The 22962-nt window shown below is 50.9% G+C and overlaps 1 protein-coding gene across 4 annotated transcripts in view; it reads left to right on the top strand.

Annotated features, from left to right (window-relative positions):
- Positions 1-22962, top strand: part of SSBP3 (single stranded DNA binding protein 3) — a 152849-nt gene that overhangs the window by 106940 nt on the left and 22947 nt on the right. For all 4 annotated transcript variants that reach the window (XM_087820455.1, XM_087820454.1, XM_087820453.1 and 1 more), the window contains exon 5: positions 4154-4243. In XM_087820455.1, the coding sequence (XP_087676581.1) occupies positions 4154-4243 (90 nt within the window). The remainder of the gene's footprint in view (positions 1-4153; positions 4244-22962) is intronic.

The raw sequence follows: 22962 nt of genomic DNA, 5'->3' as shown, positions 1-22962 counted from the left end.
CCTGGCCTGCTGTAGGCCTCAGTGAACCTCGGGGGGAGGGGGGAGTTCAGTTAAGGTTTTGTGTTTTTTAGAGAAAACTCACATGAGACACTTTGCTGAGTGCCTTAATGGAACTCTTAACTCAGAGTTAGAAACCACAGGGAGAGGCCAGTTCCTAGCAATCTGGAAAGGCCTGGCCCCAGACAGCCAGGTTTGCTCAGGTCTCTGAATAATAAAAGTCATGATCATTTATTGAACACCTGCTGTATGCCTCACATTGAGATGGGTAACCAGCCCTTGCTATTGAAGTGTGGGGGTAGGGGCAGTGCCATGTGGATAGATGTGTTGGGAGGGGTCCCTTGGATTGGATTTTGTGAGAAACAGTGACTCCTTAACTCCTTAGCACCCTATGACACCGATGGCCACTTTTCATTTTTTCTTCATGATTTTCTGCCCTTCAGGAAGTTTTCTGTTTATTCACACATTTTTCACTTTGTAATCAAAGAACAGCAATAGCTGTCATAATTCAGGACAGATTTAAGCACCGCACACTACTTACCGTTGCTGCTGGAGGAGGCTTGAAGTGACACAAGTCATCTCCTCAGCTCCCTGCCACCTTAGTCATGGCTAACGTGCCTTCCTTTTACTGAAGGGCAACAGAAGTCCTTGCTCCACCCAGATGTCAGAGAATGACACGATCCATTTACTAGAACCATGGTCACCCAGCCCTGACATTCAGAGGACCGCGGACCAGCCACCCACCCCCGGTTCCTGAAACCATTGACTCCTTCCTGAGTTAGTAGAAAATGAGATCTTGGAGTGAGGGGGTAAGCCATGCTCCCAGGGTCAAGTTTTCATTTAGAAGAGTTTCTAAAAAAAATTACAAGATATCTTCATGTTATATTCATAATATGTAAAGAGCTCTTCTGTATCACTAAGGAAAAATATCACATACCCAAATAGCAAAGGGCATGAATGTTTTACCATAAAAGTAGATCTGCAGGTGGCCAACATAAACCATTTCAAAAGGAAGTGATCCACGAGATAAGTCAGATTCCATAGATACTAGTTTATAATTAACAGATTAGCAAACACTGATGAAATGCCTATTAATTAAATTGGTTAAATAACGATACATCTATATTAATAATAGTTTCAGTAAGAAAAAAAATGTTTTTGACTTGCTCTCCCTCCTGGGAGCACACCCACACCTTTCCCTTCACCCTGTTCCCCCATAGGCATGTATCTCCTAAACTCTAAGGGACCCTAGAGACTTGCAGCCAGGGGAGCAGTGGGCAGCAGCAGCTCGTCCAGGCTAACCCCTGAATGTGTCTATCTCTAGGGTCCCCTTTTCTCTGACTACCCAGCAGCCCTGCCTTGGCTCACTTCTGTCACTTTGACTTTTATTTCTCAGTGTGCCAAAGCAGCCCTGCCTAGGCTCTCTCCTATTGCATCTTCTGTCCTAAGCTCTTCCTTTTTTCACTCTCCCCAGCTTTAATAAACATACTTTCAAAATTTTAAAAAATATGTTTTCTTTGACCACTTAACTGGGGTGGGGTGGGGGCAGGTAAGTGCTCATGACATTATTTAACAAAATTCAGCAACTAATTTTCTTTTTACTTTGCTGTGCTCTGAAATAGGGAAGTGTTTTATACTAAATGACATGTGCTAATTTAAAGAATTTAATTAGTGAAGCTTTCTAGACCTTTATACACAAAACGTTGTTTCCGGGCTGAAGGCTGAGGAAGAGTAGGTCTGGACTCTCCAAAGAAGTCACAGGAAAAGGGTTGTCTTGAGGCTGTTCTCCGCACAGATGTTTGTTTCCTTGTAAAGTGGGGGTGCTTGTTTCTACCTCAGAAGATCACCTTGAGGGCTCAGGGAGAGATGGTGTGAAAGCACCCAGCCTTTTCTGAGCCTCAGGCCAGATGGCTCCCACCATCCACACTACCCAGGCTGGGCCTCCACTAGATCTTCAGCACACCACAGCAGGAGCTCCACCTTTCCCATCCTCGACCCAAGAACAAGTCAGTTCCACAGAAGAGGGTTTAGGTTTCCCACCCACCTTCTAATCATTGTCATCGTTCATCCACCCACCCTGCTTGACTGGTGGACTTGAACAAAAAGACATGACTAATTGGTAAAAGACCATGCGTGTCCCCGGAGGGTGCCTCTGTTTTGGAAAGATGTCAGTTCTCCTTTAAATTTGTGTATACAGGGATGGGCAAAAGCAGGTAGCCACTTTCATTGGTGGTTGGTTAAATTACTAGCCACCATTAACTAAAAGATAAATCATAAATAAGGACACGAAATAACAATAATGATAATGGTAAGACAAATAATACAACAGTAAATAAATAATAATATAAGAATAAACTCTGTGTTTCCCATATCCATAATTGTAAACCTACTTTGATACACTAGGGCAGTGATTTTCAACTGGTGTGCTGCAAGAATTTTCAAAACATGGAATACCTGATATTTAGTCAGGGGCACTGACCTCTTTTCCCTAGATTGTCAAATTAAAAAATGACAACCAGTGGCTGTCTGGTGTGAATAAATCAAAATTATACCCTTTTTTTGGTCAGATAGGCAAAAAATGCATTTTTGGTGTGCTGCAGAATTTCAGTAATTAGTTCATGTGTGCCATGATGAAAAAGGTTGAAAATCACTGCCTTACAGGATGTTTGTCAGAATCTCATAATGACAGAAAGGGAGGGTTGCTTTTTTGTGGACAGAATCATTTTAAAATGTTGGGCCAGAGCAGCCAGCTCAACCCCACCCCATTCTCTTTACCCAGAGCCTGTTAAAACACCTACTGCGTGCCCATACTGAGTCCTCTTTTCTTTCAGATTACTGAGCTTTCCCAGTTTAGTAATATATTAATATTAATCCTCTACAGTCCTGAAGACCAAGCGGGGCAACAGCCATCCCCACTTTTTATAGGAAACTCATACACAAAGGTCATCTGACTTCCCATGGTCATCCCTTGCTGGTACAGGCACCTACGCTTGGACCCAGGTGTATCGCTTCTCGGGGGATCTGTTTGTTTGCTACGTGCAGTGTTTGTGGAATTCACACACTGCTTCATTCTTCCATCAGAGTTGGAAGTCAGGAGTTCTGTCTGGTTCCTATTTTCTGGCTGAGGAAAGGGAAGAAGTGACTTCTTCAAGGTGGGGATGGCACTCTGCATTTATAAGAGAGAAAGAGGCATTCCTGACCCCGAGTGGCTCACTTTTGTTTCTCAGAACCAGTCAGACCCCTGGGGAGGTGATTAGCGATTCAGTTTCAAATTCTTCCTGGTGGGGTTTTGGGACCACTGAGGGCCCAAGTGGGCTTCCTGCAGGAGGAGGACCTGGGAACTTCAGAATCCTGGGGAGGAGCAGGGCATGTGCCCAGGCAGGGCCGTCAGACCTGCATAGTCTTGAGCAGCCTCTTTCTGCCTGTGTGAGCACAGGACCAGGCACAGACACGCTGACCACAGGAACAGGTGGGACACAGATTGTCTGGAAGGAGGCCAGGCTGAGGCGAGCAACGTCTGCTCACCCCTGGGAGGCATTTGTTGAGGCAGATGTACCAGGTAAATGCTGGAATTAGCAGCATTTAAACGGAAAAGTAATGACCCCTTCCCCTCCCACCTCCTACATTCTGTAGCCCACTTCCTGTCCTATAGCACCCAGGACCCTGGCAGGACCAACAACACACCTGCCCCCCCTCATTCTCCCCAGGGACATTTCCCAGCTGGGCTGTCTGTGTGTTCATTAAGTCTTGGGTATTTATTGGTCTTCTGCTCTGTGCAGCATATGCCAGCCTTTTAGAGAGGGTACAGACACTTAGGAAGCACCTCACCTGCCCAGAGGAACTTTCCCGTCCTGATAAAGCAGCTGAGTGGGTAAGGCAGGCCCTCCTTGCGTTCGTAGCAGCTACTGCATTCTGGCCACCCACTGCCGCTCCGCAGTGCGCATGCAGCGTGGTGGGCATTGTTCCCCCATTTTAGAGAAGAGGAAATGGAGGCTCAGAGTTCATCACTTGCCTAGGAAGGGACACTTGGAAAGATGGTATTGAGGAGGGTCTGTGGACGATATAGGTGGACAAGGAGAGCCTGGGGACCTGGGGTGGGAACTTTGTGGCTCTCGTTGTGGGTACAGCCTAACACTTCGCCTTCTTGTCTCCACAGAGTGCAGCAGCCGCCCCGAGCCCAGTGCTTGGCAACATTCCCCCCAACGATGGGATGCCTGGAGGCCCCATCCCGCCGGGTTTCTTTCAGGTACGTGCTGGGCCCTGGGTTGGTCCTGTGCTCCCTTCACTCCAGGCCAGTCTCTGGCAGGCGGGAGGGAGGGAGAGAAAGAGAGGAGTAAGTAGTAGCTCAGTTTGCCATGGTCTAAATACCGTTGCTTTATGCTGATTGGAGCCCTTCCCTTCCCATCCCTTTCTCCACCCCTTCCAAAAATGGAGGAGAGGAGAGAAGAGATGGAGAGCAGACACCTCCTGCATGTGCTGGAGTTTGTTTTCTTCACACCCGCTTCGCAGTCAGACACAGCCACCCCTGGTCAGGCCGGCGGTGGGGCTGCTTCCAAGTCCACGTGAAGCTGTCTTTTAACAAAGGCTTTCTTTTTCTTAAACAAGTAAACTGTTCTTTGTTTCTGTTTTGTTGCTGCTGTCGTTGTCATTGTTTACTTTGCCTGTCCAAACTACAAACCTTAGGCATAATCTGAAAACACACAAAACCCACCATCCTGGCAGGTCTCAGAATCCTTTCCCTCTGGTTAACCACTTGATTTTTTCCGAGTGTGATCACAGACGGCGCCCCATGAGCATCTGTGCCCGCACTCTGCCCCGCCAAAGGCAGGAGCAATCCCACATTGGTTGAGAGCCTGGCCTTTTCCAAAAGACACCTTCTTGAGCTCTCAGGGCCTCTCCGTGTTGTCAGGGTTGGGTGCAGCTGCCACCCTCTCCGCACCTCCTCCTCTGTCTGCGCCATCGCCTCTGGGGGGCTCATTCTATTTAAGCCATATTGGGACCGGGAAGTGCCGTCTTGGAAAGGTGTTGGCATGCAGGGCTGGAAGGAACTTTTATGGTAAAGCTCTTGAGTGTAGCATCCCATTCTTTCAAACCTGTCTACTGCTGGGCTTGAGAATCTGCCTGAGTTCCCCAAGCCTTTTGCAAGGTTAGCACTTCCAGGTAAAAATGTGTAAGGAGCAGTTGTGTGGAAAAGAAGGCAAAGATTTTTCTGTGAAGCCCAAGAATTCTAAACTGTGACCAGTGAGGCAGAGTCCAAGGACATGGTGCTCAGTGGAAGCCAGAATTTCACACCATGTATTCCAGCAGTGAGACGTGGGCTACAGGATGCAGAGGGCTCCCTGGCACTGGAGTATTTGAGCAAAAATAGGATGGATACCTTGTAGGGATGTTAAAGATGAAGATGACCTAGAAGACACTTCTGCTTTGCAAGATTTCACATTATGATTGATGTCTAAGTCCCAGGAGAGAAGGGCTAGGACATGCTGCTCACCGCACACAAGGGAGTCAGTGAACTATGGATGTTCCCTGAAAACCCGAACAGCATGTGGCCTACTGAGGTGGCAGTAAGGTGCCCCGAATGAGAGGGACATAGGGATGGCGGTTCAAGGCATTAGATGGCTACAAATGATGTATGCATTCCTAGCGTGCTTCCCAAACTGGGATCTTGTCCCAGGGGTGGAAGTGGGTACAGTCTCAGAAATTGGTGTGTAGGCTCCAGGTTGGACCAGTCCAGGCGTTGCCTGGGGATTGGCTTGGGGTAAGGCCTCAAGCATCGGGAAGAGGGCCCAGGCTTCAGAGAGAGAGAGAGCGAAACATTCAAATCCTTGGAAACCCATGTGTCCAAGAAAGACAGGAAGCAGGTGGGCTCTACTTTTCTCCCAGAGGGTAAACCCAAGGGGCTACTATCTGAGATGGTCATCCATGCCAAGGAGCAGCCATCTTCTGGCCACCACACCCAGGGCACGCCACACTCAGCTGGTAGTCTTTCCCATGGGTGTTGTATCTGTGGGGACTTTCTGACGATGCCCTTGATAGAACGCAGATGTGCCCTTCCCATCTAGTGGACCAAGTCCACCCAGGTACCATGCCCTGCCTATGTGTATTCCTGTTGAGGCTGCTCACTGCCATTTGGGTGCCCAGTATAAATGGTGGGAAGAGGTGGACAATAGCCAGCTGTATTTTTTAAAATAGGCCATTAACTTCTATTTTGGCCTGAGTCTGGGGCAAGGCAAGGTCTGCCTGATATGTGGGCAGCTCCCTACTTCCTGCTTTGGTATAATTGTCCATGGTTAAGGCTTAATTCCAGACATACTTCTTGGGCCCTCCCCTGTGACGTTCAGGAGTGTGTGGTCAGAAAGTCCAGACTGATTCCTGTCCTTATTTAGCTGCCACCAGCCACCATCACAAAAAGGTGACTTTTGGACCCTCTTGACTTGAGGTTTTCTCTGATCCCCTGTCAGGCTAAACCATCAAGAGCTGGCTGAATCACTCAGCAGGTAGCTGTGTGCCCTGGCCTCTACTTCCTGGGTGACCCTGGCTGACACTCTACCACTCCCCAGGGCATCATTTGCCCATCAGTCAGATGAAGGTGGAAAGGGTCTTTCCTGGCCTTGATGCTGAACCCCTCGGGCTGGGTCACTGCTAAGGGGAAAGGGTATCACTTTGGCAGGAGTTAGTGGCTTCCCATTTCCGGAGCAGGCCAGCTCACAACAGGAATATTAGCTATTGATTGCCAGCCCTGCCCCTCGCTCATCTTACAGGCGGCCACTCTGATATTAGAAGGGAAGTAGAGATGGTATCGAGGGTTTTATCTGCTGCCAACAATTGCACTTCTTCCCCTGCTTGGCTGCAGCCTGGGCAGGCAGCTCTGCTGTAGGTGGGTCTTTGCACTGAGGAGCCAGCCTGGGTTGGTTGATCCAGCTTTGGCCAGACCCTGCCCCAAAGTGGCCAGCCCAGTTTTCAGGTCAGCACTCCACATGCCGTTGGTGCTAAATTTAGAAGCCAGCAGGGCTCCCAGAGTGGGTGGGAGGGCACAGCTGTCCACCCCCGACTCTGGCCCCTCAGGAAGCAACAAATGGGACTCCCTTCCTCGGGCCTCTGGCTCCTGGGCTGAGGCTGCTCCTGGGGTCAGAAGGTCTGGCCTTCTGTCTCTCTACTCTTTCTTACTCGATACTTGGTTTCTGAGGTGGACAGTGCCTGCCTGGCCCTGTGGCATGAGATTGTGTCTGGTAGCAGCAGGTTGAGGGCTGGCAGGGAGGTGGTTTGGGACCGAACCATAGTCACTATTGAGGAATATTGTGGGGTTCTCAGGGTCATGGTAGAATTTAGCAAGGGCATTATAATTCCTTCTAAAAAGATTGCCTTAATCTTGGCATCCCCAGCACCTGGTGTCCACTAGAGCCCCAGGAAATGTTTGAACTGAGTTTATTTGTGTTGCTCACATTACCAGGAGTGGAGCCAAACCAGGCCCAAAGCTCTAGATCTGCCATTCTGACCAGGCTTGGAGGTTCTGGGCTAGGGTTCCACAGTGGGGAGGGGAATAGAGAACTAGAGCCTGAGGACGCTTGTTTTAGTGCCCCACCTCCTCTCACACACTTGCTGAGTGACTTTAGGCAAGTTGCTCCCCATCTCTGGGCTCAGTTTCCTCACCCATAGAAGAAGCTGGGTAGACCAGCTAGTCTCTAAGGGCCTTTCCAACTTAGATTTTCTGCTTTGGATTCAGATGGATTTTACATAATCAAGCAGTGACATTTTTTTTCATGCAGCTTAAGTTAGTTGGGCTGCACATCTGGCAAGCTCAGCTTGGCTTTGAACCAGGCCCACTGGTCTGGGTGGGTCCCCAACTCCTTGACCCTAAGGTGGTTCTAAGGGAGGCACTGCCCAATGAGGATTTCTAGGTCCAGAGCTGGGGAATTATGGGAGGGCAGGGGTCACGGAGAACAGAGCATTGAGTACAGGCTGTTTTTGTTCTTGTTTTGTTTTAAATTCCAATAATTGTTTTCAGTTATGTAGTGTTTTCAGACATGCAGCTTTACTTTCATTTTGCTCACATTCTGCAGAGGAGGCCTGGCTGATTGGGAAAGTGAGACTCAGGAAGATTACCTGCCCAAAGTTAGCAGCCCTGGCTGTAATGGGAGCCTAAACCCAGGCTTCCTAGTTCCTGCTCCTAGTGCTCCAAGTGTAGATATCTACAGTATCTCCAAGTCTAGAGGAAGAAGAGAGACCAGGGAAAAGGAGAGAAAGAATGGAAGGAGAAGAAATCTATAGCCATCTTCTCTCAAAAGTAGCCAATGTTTCCATTCAAACACCAGCTGTGATTGGTTAGTGGTGGTGCTTAGAACACTGTGTTGAGAATGATTCTGGAGCTGCGTCCAAGCCTAACAGATACTGACTGGCCAGTTTTACCACAAACATGGGCACATAAATGGTAGTTCATGTCATGAACTAGTCCAACCCTAATCTCGCCCAGACTTCTCATTTGTAGATGTGGAGTGAAGGCCCAGAGGCAGGTGGGACTGTAGTTTGTGACGGTCATTGGCCTTCTGATGTGAAGGCACACGGACTGGCTCTAGTCCAGAACCGAGTTAACCATAGTCTGCCCACATGAACACCCAGCCTACCAGAGAGACTGACAGGTAAACCCATGTTCTGTAGCAGGAAGTGAGAGATCTGCCTGCCCAGACAAGAGATTAGGGAGGGCTTCCTGGAGGCAGCACAGTCCTGGCTGGGACAGTGTTCAGAATGAGGTGATGTCCAGTGGGAGACGAAGCTGGAGAAGTTGCTGGCTTTTGTTGATGGATCCTGTTGGAAAGTGCAGGCTCTATCCGGTGGGCAGTGGGAAGCCACTGAAGTACCTGGGTTTGGATAATGCCTTGGCCAGGTCTACATTCCAGAACAGTTACTCTGCAATGGCTCCGTTGACTCTGGAGGCAAGGGCCTGGGTGCTGAACACATTGAAGGACACTGGCATTGCAGAGACCCAGCCAAGGTCATAGGGCTAACGACTGTGCCTGCTCTAGAAAAGACAGCCCTGGAGGACCCAGCTCCTTTTGCCAAAAGCTCAGCCCATCCTGCTCTGAACATATTTTCTGCTATGATGGGGGGCAGTATGGGTGACATGTCCCCCATTTCATTAAGGTCTGCCTCCAGAGAACCCTCTCAGTTACGGGAGAGGAGGAGTAAATGATGCATATGGCCCAGGAATCAGAGAAATGATCCAGAAAATAAAGGGGAGAGAGATGCACACACAACCTTGGACCTTTCCTATTGAGCTTATAGGGAACACTTCTCTCCTCACCTCCTGCCGGAGTAGCCAGACTTTCTCTAAGAGAGAAGCGGCCTCAGGAGGGCTCTGAGGACTCTACACGTATCTTAAGTTCTCCATGGAGAAGATACTCATCCCTACCTCTATGAGGCTGTGGCCCTTGGATCTCAGATCCTTGAGAGAAAAGAAGAGGGAGAACAATTTGAGTCTTTATAGGGAAAACATTTCTTCACTTGCCAATTTAACAATGGAGTAGTGAGCTTCTTGGCACTGGTCGTAACCAAGCAGAGACTAGATGCCTCGCAGAGAATCTTGAGTACTACTGTGAGCGTTGGAGTGGGGTGCTGTTTGGGGTGCAGGGGCGTCAAAGGCCAGTAAATGAGAACATGTCAGTGCAGCAGCTTGGGCAGTTCCTAAGAGCTGGGCCGAGTACTGTCCATTTCCTGCCTTCCTCTCCAGCGGGAAGCAGGCAGCAGTAGCCCGGTGAGCTGACATTCCTTCTGCCAGAAAGTCGCTGCAACCGGAAAGACTTCTCTGTGCTGGCCAGGGCAAGTCTGGGACTCGGGAGCCTTGGGAAGAGTTAAACCACCTTGTCTTTGTGGTTTTCAAAACCTGCTACTAGGGAGGATTTGCTGATTGGGGACCTAGATCCCTATTTGATAGATGGTGAGTCTGAGGCTGGAACCTAAACCATATGAGACCTGGCCAGACTGGTTGAGTATCCCTTAGCCCAGGTGTGGTCTCTTAAGGGCACAGTGACCTCCTAGTCACCCAGCCCTGGTGAGCACTGCAGACTAAGGATGCAGACACGGATCTCACCGTCTGGTGGAGGAGGCAGGCATGGATTACCTGGAGGGGTCAGTGCCATGGAGGCAGGCAAAGGAGCAGCCAGCCTGGCCTGGGGGCCATCTGGGAAAGCTGCCCCCAGGGGCTGTCGTTTGAGCTGAGGCCTGAGCAGAAGGCAGTTAGGGAGGGGAGGGGGTAGGGTGCCCAGACACCAGAATAGGATGTAAAAGGATGAGTTTGAAAAGGGCAGATCCAGGTGAGCTATGAACTAGACTCACAAAGGACTTAAACCTAAATTCGGGAGCCGTGGAAGGTTTCTAAGAAGGAGAGTGACACGATCCCAGGGAGAACACCAGTGGTAGGAGGGGCCAGTGTCTCAGCAGGCTGGCCAGTGTGGAGGTGTGGAGTCCAGGCTGCAGTCCCCTTGGGAGGTGGCCAGGGCCTGAGCTGGGGTGGCAACTGGGTGTAGTGGCTGGTGCTTCCCTACCAGAGCCTGGTGGCCCCTCAATGGAAGTTGGAGCTGGGGAGAAAGCAGAACCAAGAGGAGGCCCAGGGTTGTGGCCAGCATTGGACCATGCTGGGTAGGTCTCTGAGGTAGGGGCTATGGTGGTGAGAGGCTGAGTTGCCTTCTGCCCTGTCGGCCCTGAGTGTGGTCCTGTGGCCATCCAGCCCTGAGTATGGTTCTATGGCTGTCCAGCCTAGCCCTCTCTGGCAGCCCCAGCCAGTGCTCTCAGGCCCTAAAGTGGAACTGCCTGACCCCTTATTAAAGTTGCTGGTGGAGCACTGTCCACATTAGAAAAGGCATCCCCTTCTGTGATTTCATTTGACCCTGTAAGGTGGGCCTGACAGCTAACAGCATTCCCACTGTATGGATGAGGAAACCGAGGCTCAAATTGGCCAGAGCTACTCAGGGAAGATAGGCCTATATGGGGCTGTGAGATCCAGAGCTTCTTGATGAACCTCCTGTCTGTTGGGGAGCAAATCCCCTCCCCTTTCTGGGCCCCACTCTCTGACCCAGTCAGCCCCTTGTTCTGTCTGCTTCTCTGTAGGGAGAGGGGGTCTGATAGGTGCGGTGGCGTGTGGGTGGGTGGGTGGGTGGGGAGAACAGAGGTGCTGTGTCATGGGTACGAGTGTGGGGACAGAAACAACCCCCCTCCTCACAGCCCCTAGCCCTGCTGTCTGGCTCCAGACTGACAGAAGGCTGGGTCACCCCTGCTGAGAGAAGGATTAGAGAGGAGGTGGGGTGTCCCAACTGCTGTTTCCCACCCCCAGGCCCCACCTGTTCCAAGCTGACTTGGCTCCTGCGATGGCAGCCCCCCCCCCTCTGGTGACTGCAATGGAGCCAGTGGCAAGCTTTAAGCCAGAAGACCCTCACCCTGGGAGTTGGGTGCCCTGGTTTGAGACAAGCCCTGCTGCCAAATTGTTGTATGTCCCCCACTGGGGAGCCATACTCCCCACTCTGGACCTTAGTTTGCTCATGTGTCCTGTGAGGGGTGCTCAAGAGGGTTTTATAAACCCCTGGCTGCTCTGAAGCATTGTGGTCTGGGCTAATCTGGTCACACACCCCACTCCACCCCACCCCACCCCCTGCCTCCCCCAACAATCGCCCAGCCTGTGTGGAAAGGCCAGGAGGAGTGGGGAAAAGCCTTTTTTTCTTGCCAACACCACCTCCACAAAAGGTCAGGCTGTGCTCCCGCCCTGCCTGGCAGCCAGCCTGGTGCCTAATGTCTGCCCAAGAGGCAGATGACCGCCACCGGGCTCCTAGCAACAGCGGACAAAAGGTTACTCCTAACGTGCCAGGCTGCCTCAGCCCCTTGTCCTCCTTCCTAAAAAGGGGGGGGAAAGTTGTGGCCTTGACTAGCTCGTGTGCCTGTGTGCACGCGTGCAGGCCTGTTTGTGTCTGCACACTCAACCCCCCCCCCCCAAGAAAAACGTGAACTCCACATGTCGTGCTGTAACTCTCACTGATGAAATGGAAAGTTGAACATAAATCAATGTCTGCCGCCCTGTTAGCTATGCATCAGCAGTCAGTGCCTGGGAGATTTGCTCGGTAACAAAGCACCCAGCAACTTATGGGCCTTGGCTGCCCCCTAATGCGGAGCCAGCCCCACACCAAGGAGCCGAGTGGGGGCTGCAGCCAGCTCCTCCTAGCCACCTGCCTCTACTCCCCCCCCCCCAAGTCTTTTGGGTGAGAGGAAAGGGAGAATCTTTGGAGAGATCCTTGGACCTAGGAGGCCTGGGCTGTGTTCTTGTTGCTGCTTCTCGCACCCCTGGAGCCCCCAGCAGCCGCAGCCCCTCTCTGGGCCTCCTCTGAGTTGTAAGCTGACTCCCAGATCTCCGACTTTTATGGATCTGATACTCAGGGATTGGTGTCAGCAGCTGCCTTCACCTCTCGTTTATTAAGAACTTGGGCTGGTTTTTCCTTTTCCCCTTTGGACCTGGGTTTTTACTTTGGGCTTCTCTTAGAATTGAATTTTTCCCCTGTGCCTGAGAGCTGTCCTGTGGATTGTCAGTTCACCCACACTGTGGCTGTGTCTGATCCCCCCCGCCAGGATCCTTCTGCCTCTCATGAGGGATGTGGGGGAGACCCCTCTGTGTTTTTGTTTTGTCTCTTCATAGTTGGCTAAGGGGGTAGACCCTCGTCTGCTTTTGTCCCCACCTTCTCTGCGAATCATGCTGAGGTTTTTCTCCTTTAAAAAAAAAAAAGGTCGAATTCCTCAGCCCTTGTAGCAGAAGAGGTTTGAGGAAGAAAATTCCAGAGGAATCCTGTAATAACATGCCTTGGCAACATGTGGATCAGGATGGACCCTCTGAGTGAGATCAGGCCACCCCGAAAGGAAACTGCTTTTTGGGGGCCCAGGGCCAGGGGTCTGGACTAGGGGTCAGGGAGCATTGTTTAATCTCCCTGGGCGCTAACTGTGAAGCTCTGTTCTAGGAGCTGAAGATACAGCAGGAAACCCACAGTATGGGTTCCAGGTTCACGTCCTGTTTCTGCCTAAATTAACTCCCCAGCTGACCTTTCTTGGACAGGCTCCTTCTTCCAAATGAAGGCCTTGGGATAAAGGAAGCCCCTGGGCCAGGTCCACTGGTGGCTCTGTGAACTTGTTTTCCAGAAAGCCCTGTCTCTCACTGAATCCAAAATGGTGGGTTGAGACTTGGTGAGAGCATGGGCAGGGTCGCATGCTCCAGGCTGGGTGGTGGGATCCCCAAGGGGCTCCTTGACTAGGGACATCACATCAGCTCTGTATGCTTCACCAGCTAGGAGTTTGGGAATGTGACAACGGGAATAAAAGGCAGATCAGAAATCTGCACAAGGACTCCTTCCCAAGGGCTGGTGTTCATGGGGCGGACTCAAGCCTGGGCTCACTACAGGCCAGTGGGGCAGCTAGTTCCCCTCCATCAAATGCTCTTCCTGCCAATGGTGTCCCTTCATTAAAAAAACAAAGTCCAGGCTCTTGGTAAGACAGAGCTCTTTGTGATCCAGCCCCTGCTCTCCTCACTCTGTTGTTGGACCAGCTGCTGGTCCCCGGGACAAGGGCCAGAGCTGGTGCTCTCACACCCAGCCTCTGCCCCTCCAGAACATCCACGTGGCCTCTTCTGTGGGCTGCAGAATTGTTCCCTTTGCTTCTTGAACACTCTTCAGTCTCGAGTCAGTTTTATTCAAGAAGGCTAACAAAGTCTTCCCCCATCTTTGCCCCAGGGTCAAAAGAGATATTCCCCAAATGTGCAGCTGACTTCGTGCCCCTTCCTCAGATTCATTTAGTAGCTGCTTTTGAGACCCTTATTCTGGAGTAGTGGGAAGGAGTCTGAGAGCTTGGAGACTGGCAGTCTGTTCTGGGGCAGTGGCTTTACCTGCTGGGCCTCAGTCTTTCCATCTGTAAAATGCAACAGCATTAGGTGTAGACACGAGAGGTGCAGTGGTAAGCAAAAGAAACCTGTCCCCTGTCCTCTGAGGCATCAAGGGCTTTGGAGAGTAGAAGAACTAAGGCACCACTTGAAGGGCCAGAGAACCCCTCTGAAGTTTGCTGAAGAGCAGCCAACATTAGGAGGGACGATGAGGGCCTCCGGGTGAGGGCCATTCTTCCAGCCTGAGACTGGCTCAAGTTAGGATGGGTTACATGTTGGTGGACAAGCATCAGCTCCCTGGGAGTGGGGTAATAGTAAGGCTTAGTCAAAGAAAGGGGGGTCTCCTGAAGTGTTACGTGAGGTGGAGAGACCCCGAGGCACAGCATGATGTATCAGCATCCTCACTTAGATGAGGCCCAGTACCCTTGGTGCCTAAGTCCTGTGACTGTCTGTGCCAAGGGGGGGCAGTCCATTTCACAGGAGAGGTGAGAGAGTTTCGGGAAGACCGTAGGTCACTCCTGACCCCTTAATCTGGGCTTTTCCAACAGTACTCACCGCAAAGCTGCCCCTTGTGTTTCCTCTGAGGAGCACCAGACTTTATTGCCTGTGGCCCAGGTAACTATGGGCAGGCTTCCTAAACCGGTTTTTCCCCAGAGTCCTGGTTTTCCTTGCTCAGGACTGTTGCTTCTCTTTAGCTGAGGAAGGAAGACAAGATCTTGGGCCATTCCCCAAGCTTCTCCGGGAGGAAGAGGCTTGTGAAACCACCAGTCATGCAGGTAGCCGCAAGCTGAAGGGAAAAACCTTGGCTGTCTCCTGTTCCCTACTCGGCCCTCTTCTGCTCGGTGGACACCGGTGGTTGAATCCTGGCATTCTGCGTTAGTGGCTGCCTCCCCCTTTCCTGGTTAGATATGATAAATCATTAGTTTTTGGAATTGTCTGTCAGGACACACGGGCAGGGCAGGGAGGCTGTGCATGCACCTGTCTGGAGAGAGTGAAATAGAGAGGAATTCTCTGGGTAGATGAGGCAGTGCCTTTTTGGTATGCACCTCGACATCACTGTGCTAGCGTGGTGAGCGCTGGGGACAGGTGCTGTGGGGGCTAGCAGGCGAAAGTGGGGTGTGTCTGTGCAGCATGTCCATTTTCGGAGCAAATGGCAATCTTTTGGGTGCGGGGGATTTGATTCTCTTGGCAAGGTAGGTGTCCTCCCATGTGCTCCAAGGGAGTGGCATGGTTCTGAATCCTGGGTCCATTTCTACCTCCAGACTCACCTGCAGAGCAGGTCCCTGCTGCACCAAGCAGATGGGGAGGAAGAGGTGTGCTGTCTGGATCCTGGCCAGAAACCCACATGGCTGCGACTGGGTGTTGGAAACCCTCACCTGGTCATTTGATTCCCAGCTCTTTTGCTAACATTAAGGAGGACTGGCTGGTCAGGGCTGGGGAAACAGGTGGGATAGACAGAGCCACTCACAGACAGGATCTAATAGGTTTCTTTATCCATACGTAGTCAGTAAGAGATGGAATGAGCACCCCAGACAGCTGTGAACTCAGTGTTTACCGGCAGCCGTAAGTCTTGATTTCTAACTTGAAAGAAGGCAAAGAAACATCTTTGAAAAGAAACAGAATAGATGTTTGATTCCCAAGACAGTATAGATCTTATCTCCATTCCTTTGTACAAGCTCCCAAAGGTTACTGCCCCTGCTCCTTGGCTTGACAGTCCCAGCCCAGAGTCACCATCTTGTGCGTGAGGCCCTCAGGCATCCCTCCTGCTGCCCACTCCTGCCTCTGCTGCGTAGATGCCAGTCTCAGCCCAGAAGCCACTTCCCTTTCTTCTCTGTCAGAGGATGCTGTTCATCCTGCCCAAGTGTGATCTGTAATTGCTGCCCCCTTGCTTCCTGGTGCACTTGACACCTGCCTCTGTGTGAGTGCTGCTGTGGCAATAGTCATACCTGGGTCTCTCCAGCCAGCCTGGAACTCTGGGGAAGGGCCCAAGTAATGCTTAGTAATGTGTCTTTGGCACTTGGTGCATGCTTGGTCTCGGGCTCTGGGACCCAGTAGCTGGAGGCACTGCCAGATGGACGTGAGTTCTGCTCGTATGTTCTGGGTATTAATGCTTTCTCCTGTGTCCCTGAAAAGGGTGCCTAGTTGTAAGGACACAGCCACATACAAAAAAAATCTCTACCGGGGAGGCCCAAAGAATTCAGCAGCTGTGAAGGCAAAGCCACCTCTCTTATCGCCAACCCCATCCCAACCACAGCCTTTCAAGGTAGAGTCCTTTGCTGAGATGACCCTAGAGCAGGGGTGGGGAATGTCCAGCTCACGGAATCATTTGGTCTGGCCCCCTTGCCAAGGCAACCACAGGTGGGACTCGAAATTCAATAAACCTAGGAGCTTTTTTCATAGCTAATTTTTAAGTTGATAATTTTGTATGGCCATGAATGATGTTATAAATATCCAAATGGCCCTTGGCAGAAAAAAGGTTCCCCACTCCTGCCCTGGAGAATTCTGTGAACTCATGACACTGGAGAGGGTTAAATGGTGTGCACCTGCTGAGAGATCTCAGGACTGGAACCAAGCCCCCAGAATGTTTGTGCCAGCAAGTGAGGGAAGAGCTTGTTCCCAGCATTGTGGAAAAATGAAGCTGGAGAGATCGTCAGCAAGAAGGTGCACTGGGACTGGCCAGCTGGATGCGAGAGCTAGTTTTCGTGTTACGATAAAAGATTTTCTTTAAGATCCATGGCCAAGAAAATGGGGGCTCAGAGATTGACAGACAGAACATGGTGGTGGAAGACCCAGACTTGTGGCTTGCTGACCTCTGGTCTGGTGTGCATTCTGTTTGTCCTCAATGGGATAAATCTTGGCTTTGATAAATAATGTAGCATAATGTCACTGGATTTCAGTCTTTTGTAAATGGGGTTAATTTTTGCTTTATCTTATTAGAGAGACGTGAGGTTAAAAATAAAGTAGAGGAACTGTTTTGTTTTTCCTTGAGAATTTAAAAAGTGTTTCTCTTTTCAGTCTTGAAAACCGTTGCCTAGTTCAAGTGTCGGCAGACTTTTTCTGTGAAGGACCAGATACTAAATATTTTGGGCTTTGTGTGCCATCTGGTCTCTGTTGCAGCTACTCAACTATGCCATTATGTCTTGAAACCAGCCATGACGATACATGAGCGATTGTGGCTGTGTTCCTATAAAACTTTATTTACAAAAACAGCTGGCAGGCCAGATTTGTCCCAGAGCCAGAGTTTGTCAGCTCCTACTCTTGCTCAACATGTGGCCGTGTTCTTGGGGTCCTTGTGCTGCCACTGACCCCAGCCTCCTTTCTAGGTGTGCAGTGTGGTTCAAGGAACTGAGCCTGGGCCTAGGATTAGTGAGTCCATGTTCCTGGGCTCAGTCTTTCCACCTGTGCACAAGGCTGGGGGAAGGGACGAGGAGTGTGTGGAGAACTCCACATTAGGTCCTGGACACTGCCTGCACTTTCATTTGCCATGTTTCCTCCCTTTGTTTTAAAAACCATCGCCTGCTGATTCTGTCTTTGTCTCTGTGGGGCACGCATGCCTCATGCCTCTTGTGCAAACGTTTGCTGAGCGCCTCCTGCGGGTGTCCTGGTGCCCATCCCAGGACACCAAATTCACAGGTGTACGAAATTCTCGCTCACCCTCACTGGCTGCCCGGCACTGCCCCTGTCCTCAGAGAGGCAGGAAAAAAGAGGGGGTCAGCTGGGGTCTTTGCTCAGATGGAAAACAGTGAGTCTTTTGCTGATCTTTGTTCAGAGTGAACCTCGGTGCCTGTAAGGATTCCTGATGTTGCACAGAGGTAACCCAAGGGAGTAGACACTGTGTACAGTCCTGCTCCAATTGGTAACTTACCCACCATCCCAGGAAGATGGGACACTACCACATGCCAGACTTCTCCCTGGCAAAACTCATTTCACTTGTCCAGTGTCCATAGAGGGTCATGATTGTTGTGGGCTCATCTCCTAGGCAGCCAGGAGCCCCCTGAGGACCTGCTCTGCATGTGTCAGGCTTGCGTTGTGTGGGCATAAAGATGGCTCAGGCTCCCTCTGCCCTCAAGTAGGTAATCTCAGCTTTAGCTCTGGCCTGTGCCCCCCACATACACGCAGAGAAGACTCATCCCGAGGGAGCAGATAGAAGCAGGATAGGAAGGCAACTGTCTAAGCCACTGCCAGGTTGTTCCCATGGGTCGAAATGAGGAAGTAACTTTTCCTCGGATGAGCTGTGTGTTAAAGGGAGAGAGAATATAAAGCTCTTCCTCCTTTACCCTACCAGGTGGTCAGCTTCCTCCAGGGAGGCCATGTGTAGAGCAGACTAAGGTGCTGGATTTAGGGTGTCAGCAGCACACAGGCACACCTTGGCCCTCTCCCCAAAATGGGTATATAGCATTTTTTGTCCCCATTCACGTCCAAGGAGCAAGTTGGATTGTCTGTGGCGTGCCTTTTGCCATGTGTATAATTAATATAATTTTGTATTCACTCAAAGTGACACGCCCAACAGGAAATGACAAAGGCCACCAGTAATACAAGTCATGCATCTCCCACTGCCAGTTATAAAACCCACCCACCAGTCTTGCAGACTAGTGGCTGATGTCCCCAGGAGTTGGAGGGCCAGGGATGTGTGGAGTGTTTTGTCTCTAAGCAACCTAAAACTTCAAGTCCCCTTTCCCCAAAGCCCTCTGCAAAGATGAGAGGCAAAATTGGCCTAAATGGTAATGAAGCTGCCTTCTGTTTACAAGATCCTCTCACAGCTGTCCTGTAGAGAAAGTATCACCTGGACTTCTTGCCCGTCTTACAGAGAAGCCTGAGGCTAGGGTTACAAGACAGAACTCCCACCCTAGTGCTGGGGCTTTCCAGGCCAAAGTTCTTGGCACTGGCAACAGCCTGTCCTCATCCGTGCTCTCTCCCAGGATCGCCTCTGCATCCAGAAAGCCTGGAAGTAAGTCTCAGTTCTGTTTCTCTGCGATTCCATGATTTCCAGGCAGGTAAAGGCAGCTTTGGGGAATGTGGGTGACATTTGGTGAAGGAGCAGTGAGTTTCAGAAATACTAAACTTAGCACATAGCTTTTATTACTTCTTCAAAATAAAAATCAGTGCAGGGTTGTGGGGGTTTTTTTAATCTGATTTTTAATTTTAAGGAGCCCCGCAGAGTTTAGCTCAGAGGACCAACTTGGCCACCCTGTTGGTAGTGACTTTTTCTGGTTCCTTGAACCTGAAGGTGTTAGATGTACCTGCCCAGGGGCTGTTGACCGTGGCTGTGGGGGTTTGCCCACTGGTTGAGCCTTACTGCCCTGTTTGGGCCCTGTCCTGGGTGTCCACGTGGGGTGCAAGGTAGTGTTACTACCCTTGAGGAACCCATGAGGTACGCACAGATAAGGCAGAATGTCTGAAGTGGATGTCTCGAGTTCACAGAGCACCCAAGTGGGTGGCAGGACAGGCTTCCCGTAGGAGGACGTACGGGCTTTCAACAGGCTGAAGAGGATGTTCCCAGCGGGGCAGGTCCAGCTCCCGCCCTCCCTGGAAATGGGCAGTGAGTGGCTACTGGAGCATGAGGCATGGGGACCATGGAAGACTGGGGAACCTTCTCTGTGTCTACTACTGTCAGCTGTACCACAGCCCTGCAATATTTGTAGAATGTCCCCCATTTTCCTTATGAGGAAACTAGACTCACAGTATATCCTGGAGGAGCTGGGATTGGACACCAGGTCTATGTAACTATGAAGCCTTCCCCGTAAGGCTGCAAGCCCATTTCTCAAGGGTGGCTTCAGGTGAAATACAGGGACTTAACCAAGACATGAGCGGGAGGCACAGGTGAGTGCTGCTGATGGATCTGAAATGCTTTTCCACAGACCTCACATCCCTCCGTGAATGCTCACTCCCCTCCGTGTCAGGGCTGGGTAAAGGCTCTTTCCCTTAACTATGTGTCCAGGCTTCAGAATTTTAGTGGAATGGCCCGGTGTTTGCCTCGGTCACCCCACCACAGAGCCTCCCCAGGCCTTGCCTAAGTGACTCTCAGAAGCTGCTAGATGTAACACTACCCCGTGTTGAAATTACAGGAAAAAGAATTAAAAGGAAGTGTGGGAATTATGTATCTCCGGTCAGAGATCTTGGAAATGTCTGAGACAGAGTGGCAAGTCCATTAACAGGGTCTGGGGCAGAGTGAAGGCCCAGGCAGGAAGTAGGCTCAGTTCCTGCTTCCTTTTCCCAGACTTAGTAGAGGGATTTCCACAGTCGGGCCCCTCCTCCTCCCCGTCCCCAGCCTTTCCCCCCAACTCTGGCTTGGTGAGTTGCCTTACAATGGAAAGAGTTCTGACTAGCTGGGTTCTCACCCCAGCTCCCTTTGGGCCTACATTCTGTGGCTACTTTGGGCCTCAGTTTACTTGTCACCTTCTCTTTAGCTTGTTTGTCATTGTGTTATCCCTCCAGCTAGCCTGGGAGCTTTTAGAGCCAAGAACAGTCTCATGTAACTCTACTCCCTACCTCCCCCCAAGCAGGGGGCTGCCCATGTGTATGTGAGTGAGTGACTAGATGCCCTCACAAGTCCTTCAGTTTCCAGTAGTCACTCCTCTCTGCTCCTTGCACCCGGTACTGCTCACAGGCTTGTAGAATGGTGGACCAGCTAAGATCCCCAGGGGCTCTAGGATCAGACTCTGAGGTCTGGCTCTGTCATTAGTAGCCGTGCAGCCCTGGGCAAGTGGCTTCACTTTCCAAGCCTCAGCTCCTTGGCTGCAAAGTAGAGCTATTGAGAACCCTTTCTGTGAGGAGTGGAGGATTACATGAGCTAGTACAGTCAAGGCCACGTTCCCTATGTGGGTCATGTGGCTCCATTATTATTACCATAATTATCCCCATTTCACTGATGAGAGGACAAAGGTCCAGTCAATGGCAGAGTCAGGATTTGAACCCAGATTTTTCCAAACCCTGTTTCTTTAAAATGAATGGGTTTGTGATGTCATGAAGAGAGCCTTGGGCTGGAGTTAGGAGTTATGGCTCTGCCGCCAACTGTTTCAGTGGCCTAGGACATCACACCACTGTACTGGGCCTCTCTTTTCTCCCCTATAAGTGAAGAAAGGACATTGGGTGGCAGGATATCAGGGCGACCCAGGAAACAGGTGACTGCCAGACAGGTGTGGCTCTCCCTGAGCTTCTAGTAAGGACCTCTAACCCCTGATCTAGCCCGATATTCTGTGCTCCTCAGATGTCTGACCACCTCTTTCTCCCCTGTGGCGTTCCAGGGGTGTTACCTACACAGCACTTGAGGGAGAAAGCCTCAGAGGTCCATGGAAGAGACCGTCTAAATGGAGCTGGACTCAGAGGCTACCCCTGGCCCAGCAGGCTCCCAAACGCACTTATTTTGGGTTTGAGTTTTCCGCAAGGAGCCAGGGATGCCCCACGGGGGAGTTGTCCTTTGTGGGAAAAATCATCGGTATTAGCAGCTTCAAGACTCCCTCCTCTCACCTTCCACCTCTACCCCCCCCCCCCCCCAAATCTGTTCACATTTGGGGGAAGAGAGAAGCCTCCATCCCTACAAAGGTCAAAGTCTTCAAATGAGATCCTTTTTTTGTCTGCCTCCTATCTAGCCTTTTGCCTGAGTGGGTAACAGGTTGAAAGACTACAGATCTGCTTTGGCCTCTTGAGAGTGTAGGCTGGGGAGAGGAAATCACTTTTTTTGCATCATTTCCCCCCCAGCATGGGGCCCTGTTCTCTGCTCCTGAGAATGTGCCGAGTGTACAGGGTCCCTCCCTCTGCTGCAGTCTTAGGGACAGAGCCCTAACACACATGTAGTGATAGGAAAGCTCCTGGTGAGTAGAGGTGGCAGAGAGGCATAGGACAGAGCTCTGGGTGGGTTTGGGCGGCGCACTTGCTCCATGGGAGGAAGGCTGTCTGGCACATAGAGCTGGTGTCCTTGCTGGGAGGTATAGAAGCAGAGCCTGGTCAGCGCCTGACTGGGGGTGAGAGGACCTTCGAGCCCCAGGGAGGTGAATGCTGAGCTTTATCTATACCTGTGTGGAGACTGTGATGGGATTTTTCTCTTTGGATGACCAGCTGGTCTGGGCCAGGGTTCCCTTGCCCTCAGTATTCTGAACCCCAGCTCCAAGTCAGAGGGGAGACTTCTGAGCTGCCCGCTCGCCACCGCTCCCCACAGGCTGGGCTGGGGCCTCGCTGACCAGTCACACTATGGGTCATTACTACTCACTAAGCCTTTGTCTTGAGGCAGCTGTGTTGAGGCAGACTTGTGTCGTGTCCGCTCATTCAGGGACTAGAGGTGGACAGGGAGCCTCTGAGGGACACACAGCCTGCTTTCTGAACCTTAGAGCATCTTAAGAGACAGCTGAGCCCTCTAGACACAGGTTCCAGTATTGGCCCTTAGTAAGGACTGCCCTCTGTTGAGGCTTCCATTGTTGTTAGATGCTTTTGGGTGCTTTATTTATGTTTTCTATAATCAATCGTGGAGTCGGCCACTCCTAACCTCTCCTGGTTGACAGGGTACCCAGGTGTGAGGAACCTGGTCAAAGCCACGCTGCTGTCCCCGAGGAAGACTGGCTGTTACCAGGGTGGGTGGTGAAGGAGTAGAGGGAGGAGGCGCTCCCTTCCTGCCAAGAGCTGAGGAACCGACAGGAGGCCTTTTTGCCCCCTTTTGGCAACTGGACCTCACCCCTGAACCTTCCGCCCCTGTTCTTTTTATTTTTCCTTTTTTAAGGGTTGGCTTCAAATTATCTTATTTTGTTTACATTGCACCCAAGTTTTATGGTACAAAAGACTTGCAGGTGCAAATATGTCCCGCCTTCATTAACTTCCCCTTCCTTTTTAATTTATGTGATTTCAATTTTCCTTCCCTGTACTGTTAATTAGGGGACCCTCTAATCAGTGCCATTATCACAGTGGTATTCATGTTTAGGAAAGCCGCTAAACAAATGCTTGCAAAATTGCTAAATGGCTAATTAATGTCTGTTAATTAAGAAAATTGCTCATGGTAACAAACCATGCCGTTGCTGGCAGCCGCTAGAAAGACACACACTTGTTGAAATTAGTAGCGTGGCAGGTAGGGGAACATCTGC

The sequence above is a fragment of the Miniopterus natalensis genome, chromosome 9 (genome assembly GCF_054644295.1).
Source record: "Miniopterus natalensis isolate mMinNat1 chromosome 9, mMinNat1.hap1, whole genome shotgun sequence".
Lineage (NCBI taxonomy): Eukaryota > Metazoa > Chordata > Mammalia > Chiroptera > Miniopteridae > Miniopterus > Miniopterus natalensis.
This window is presented reverse-complemented; position numbering and strand designations above follow the sequence as displayed.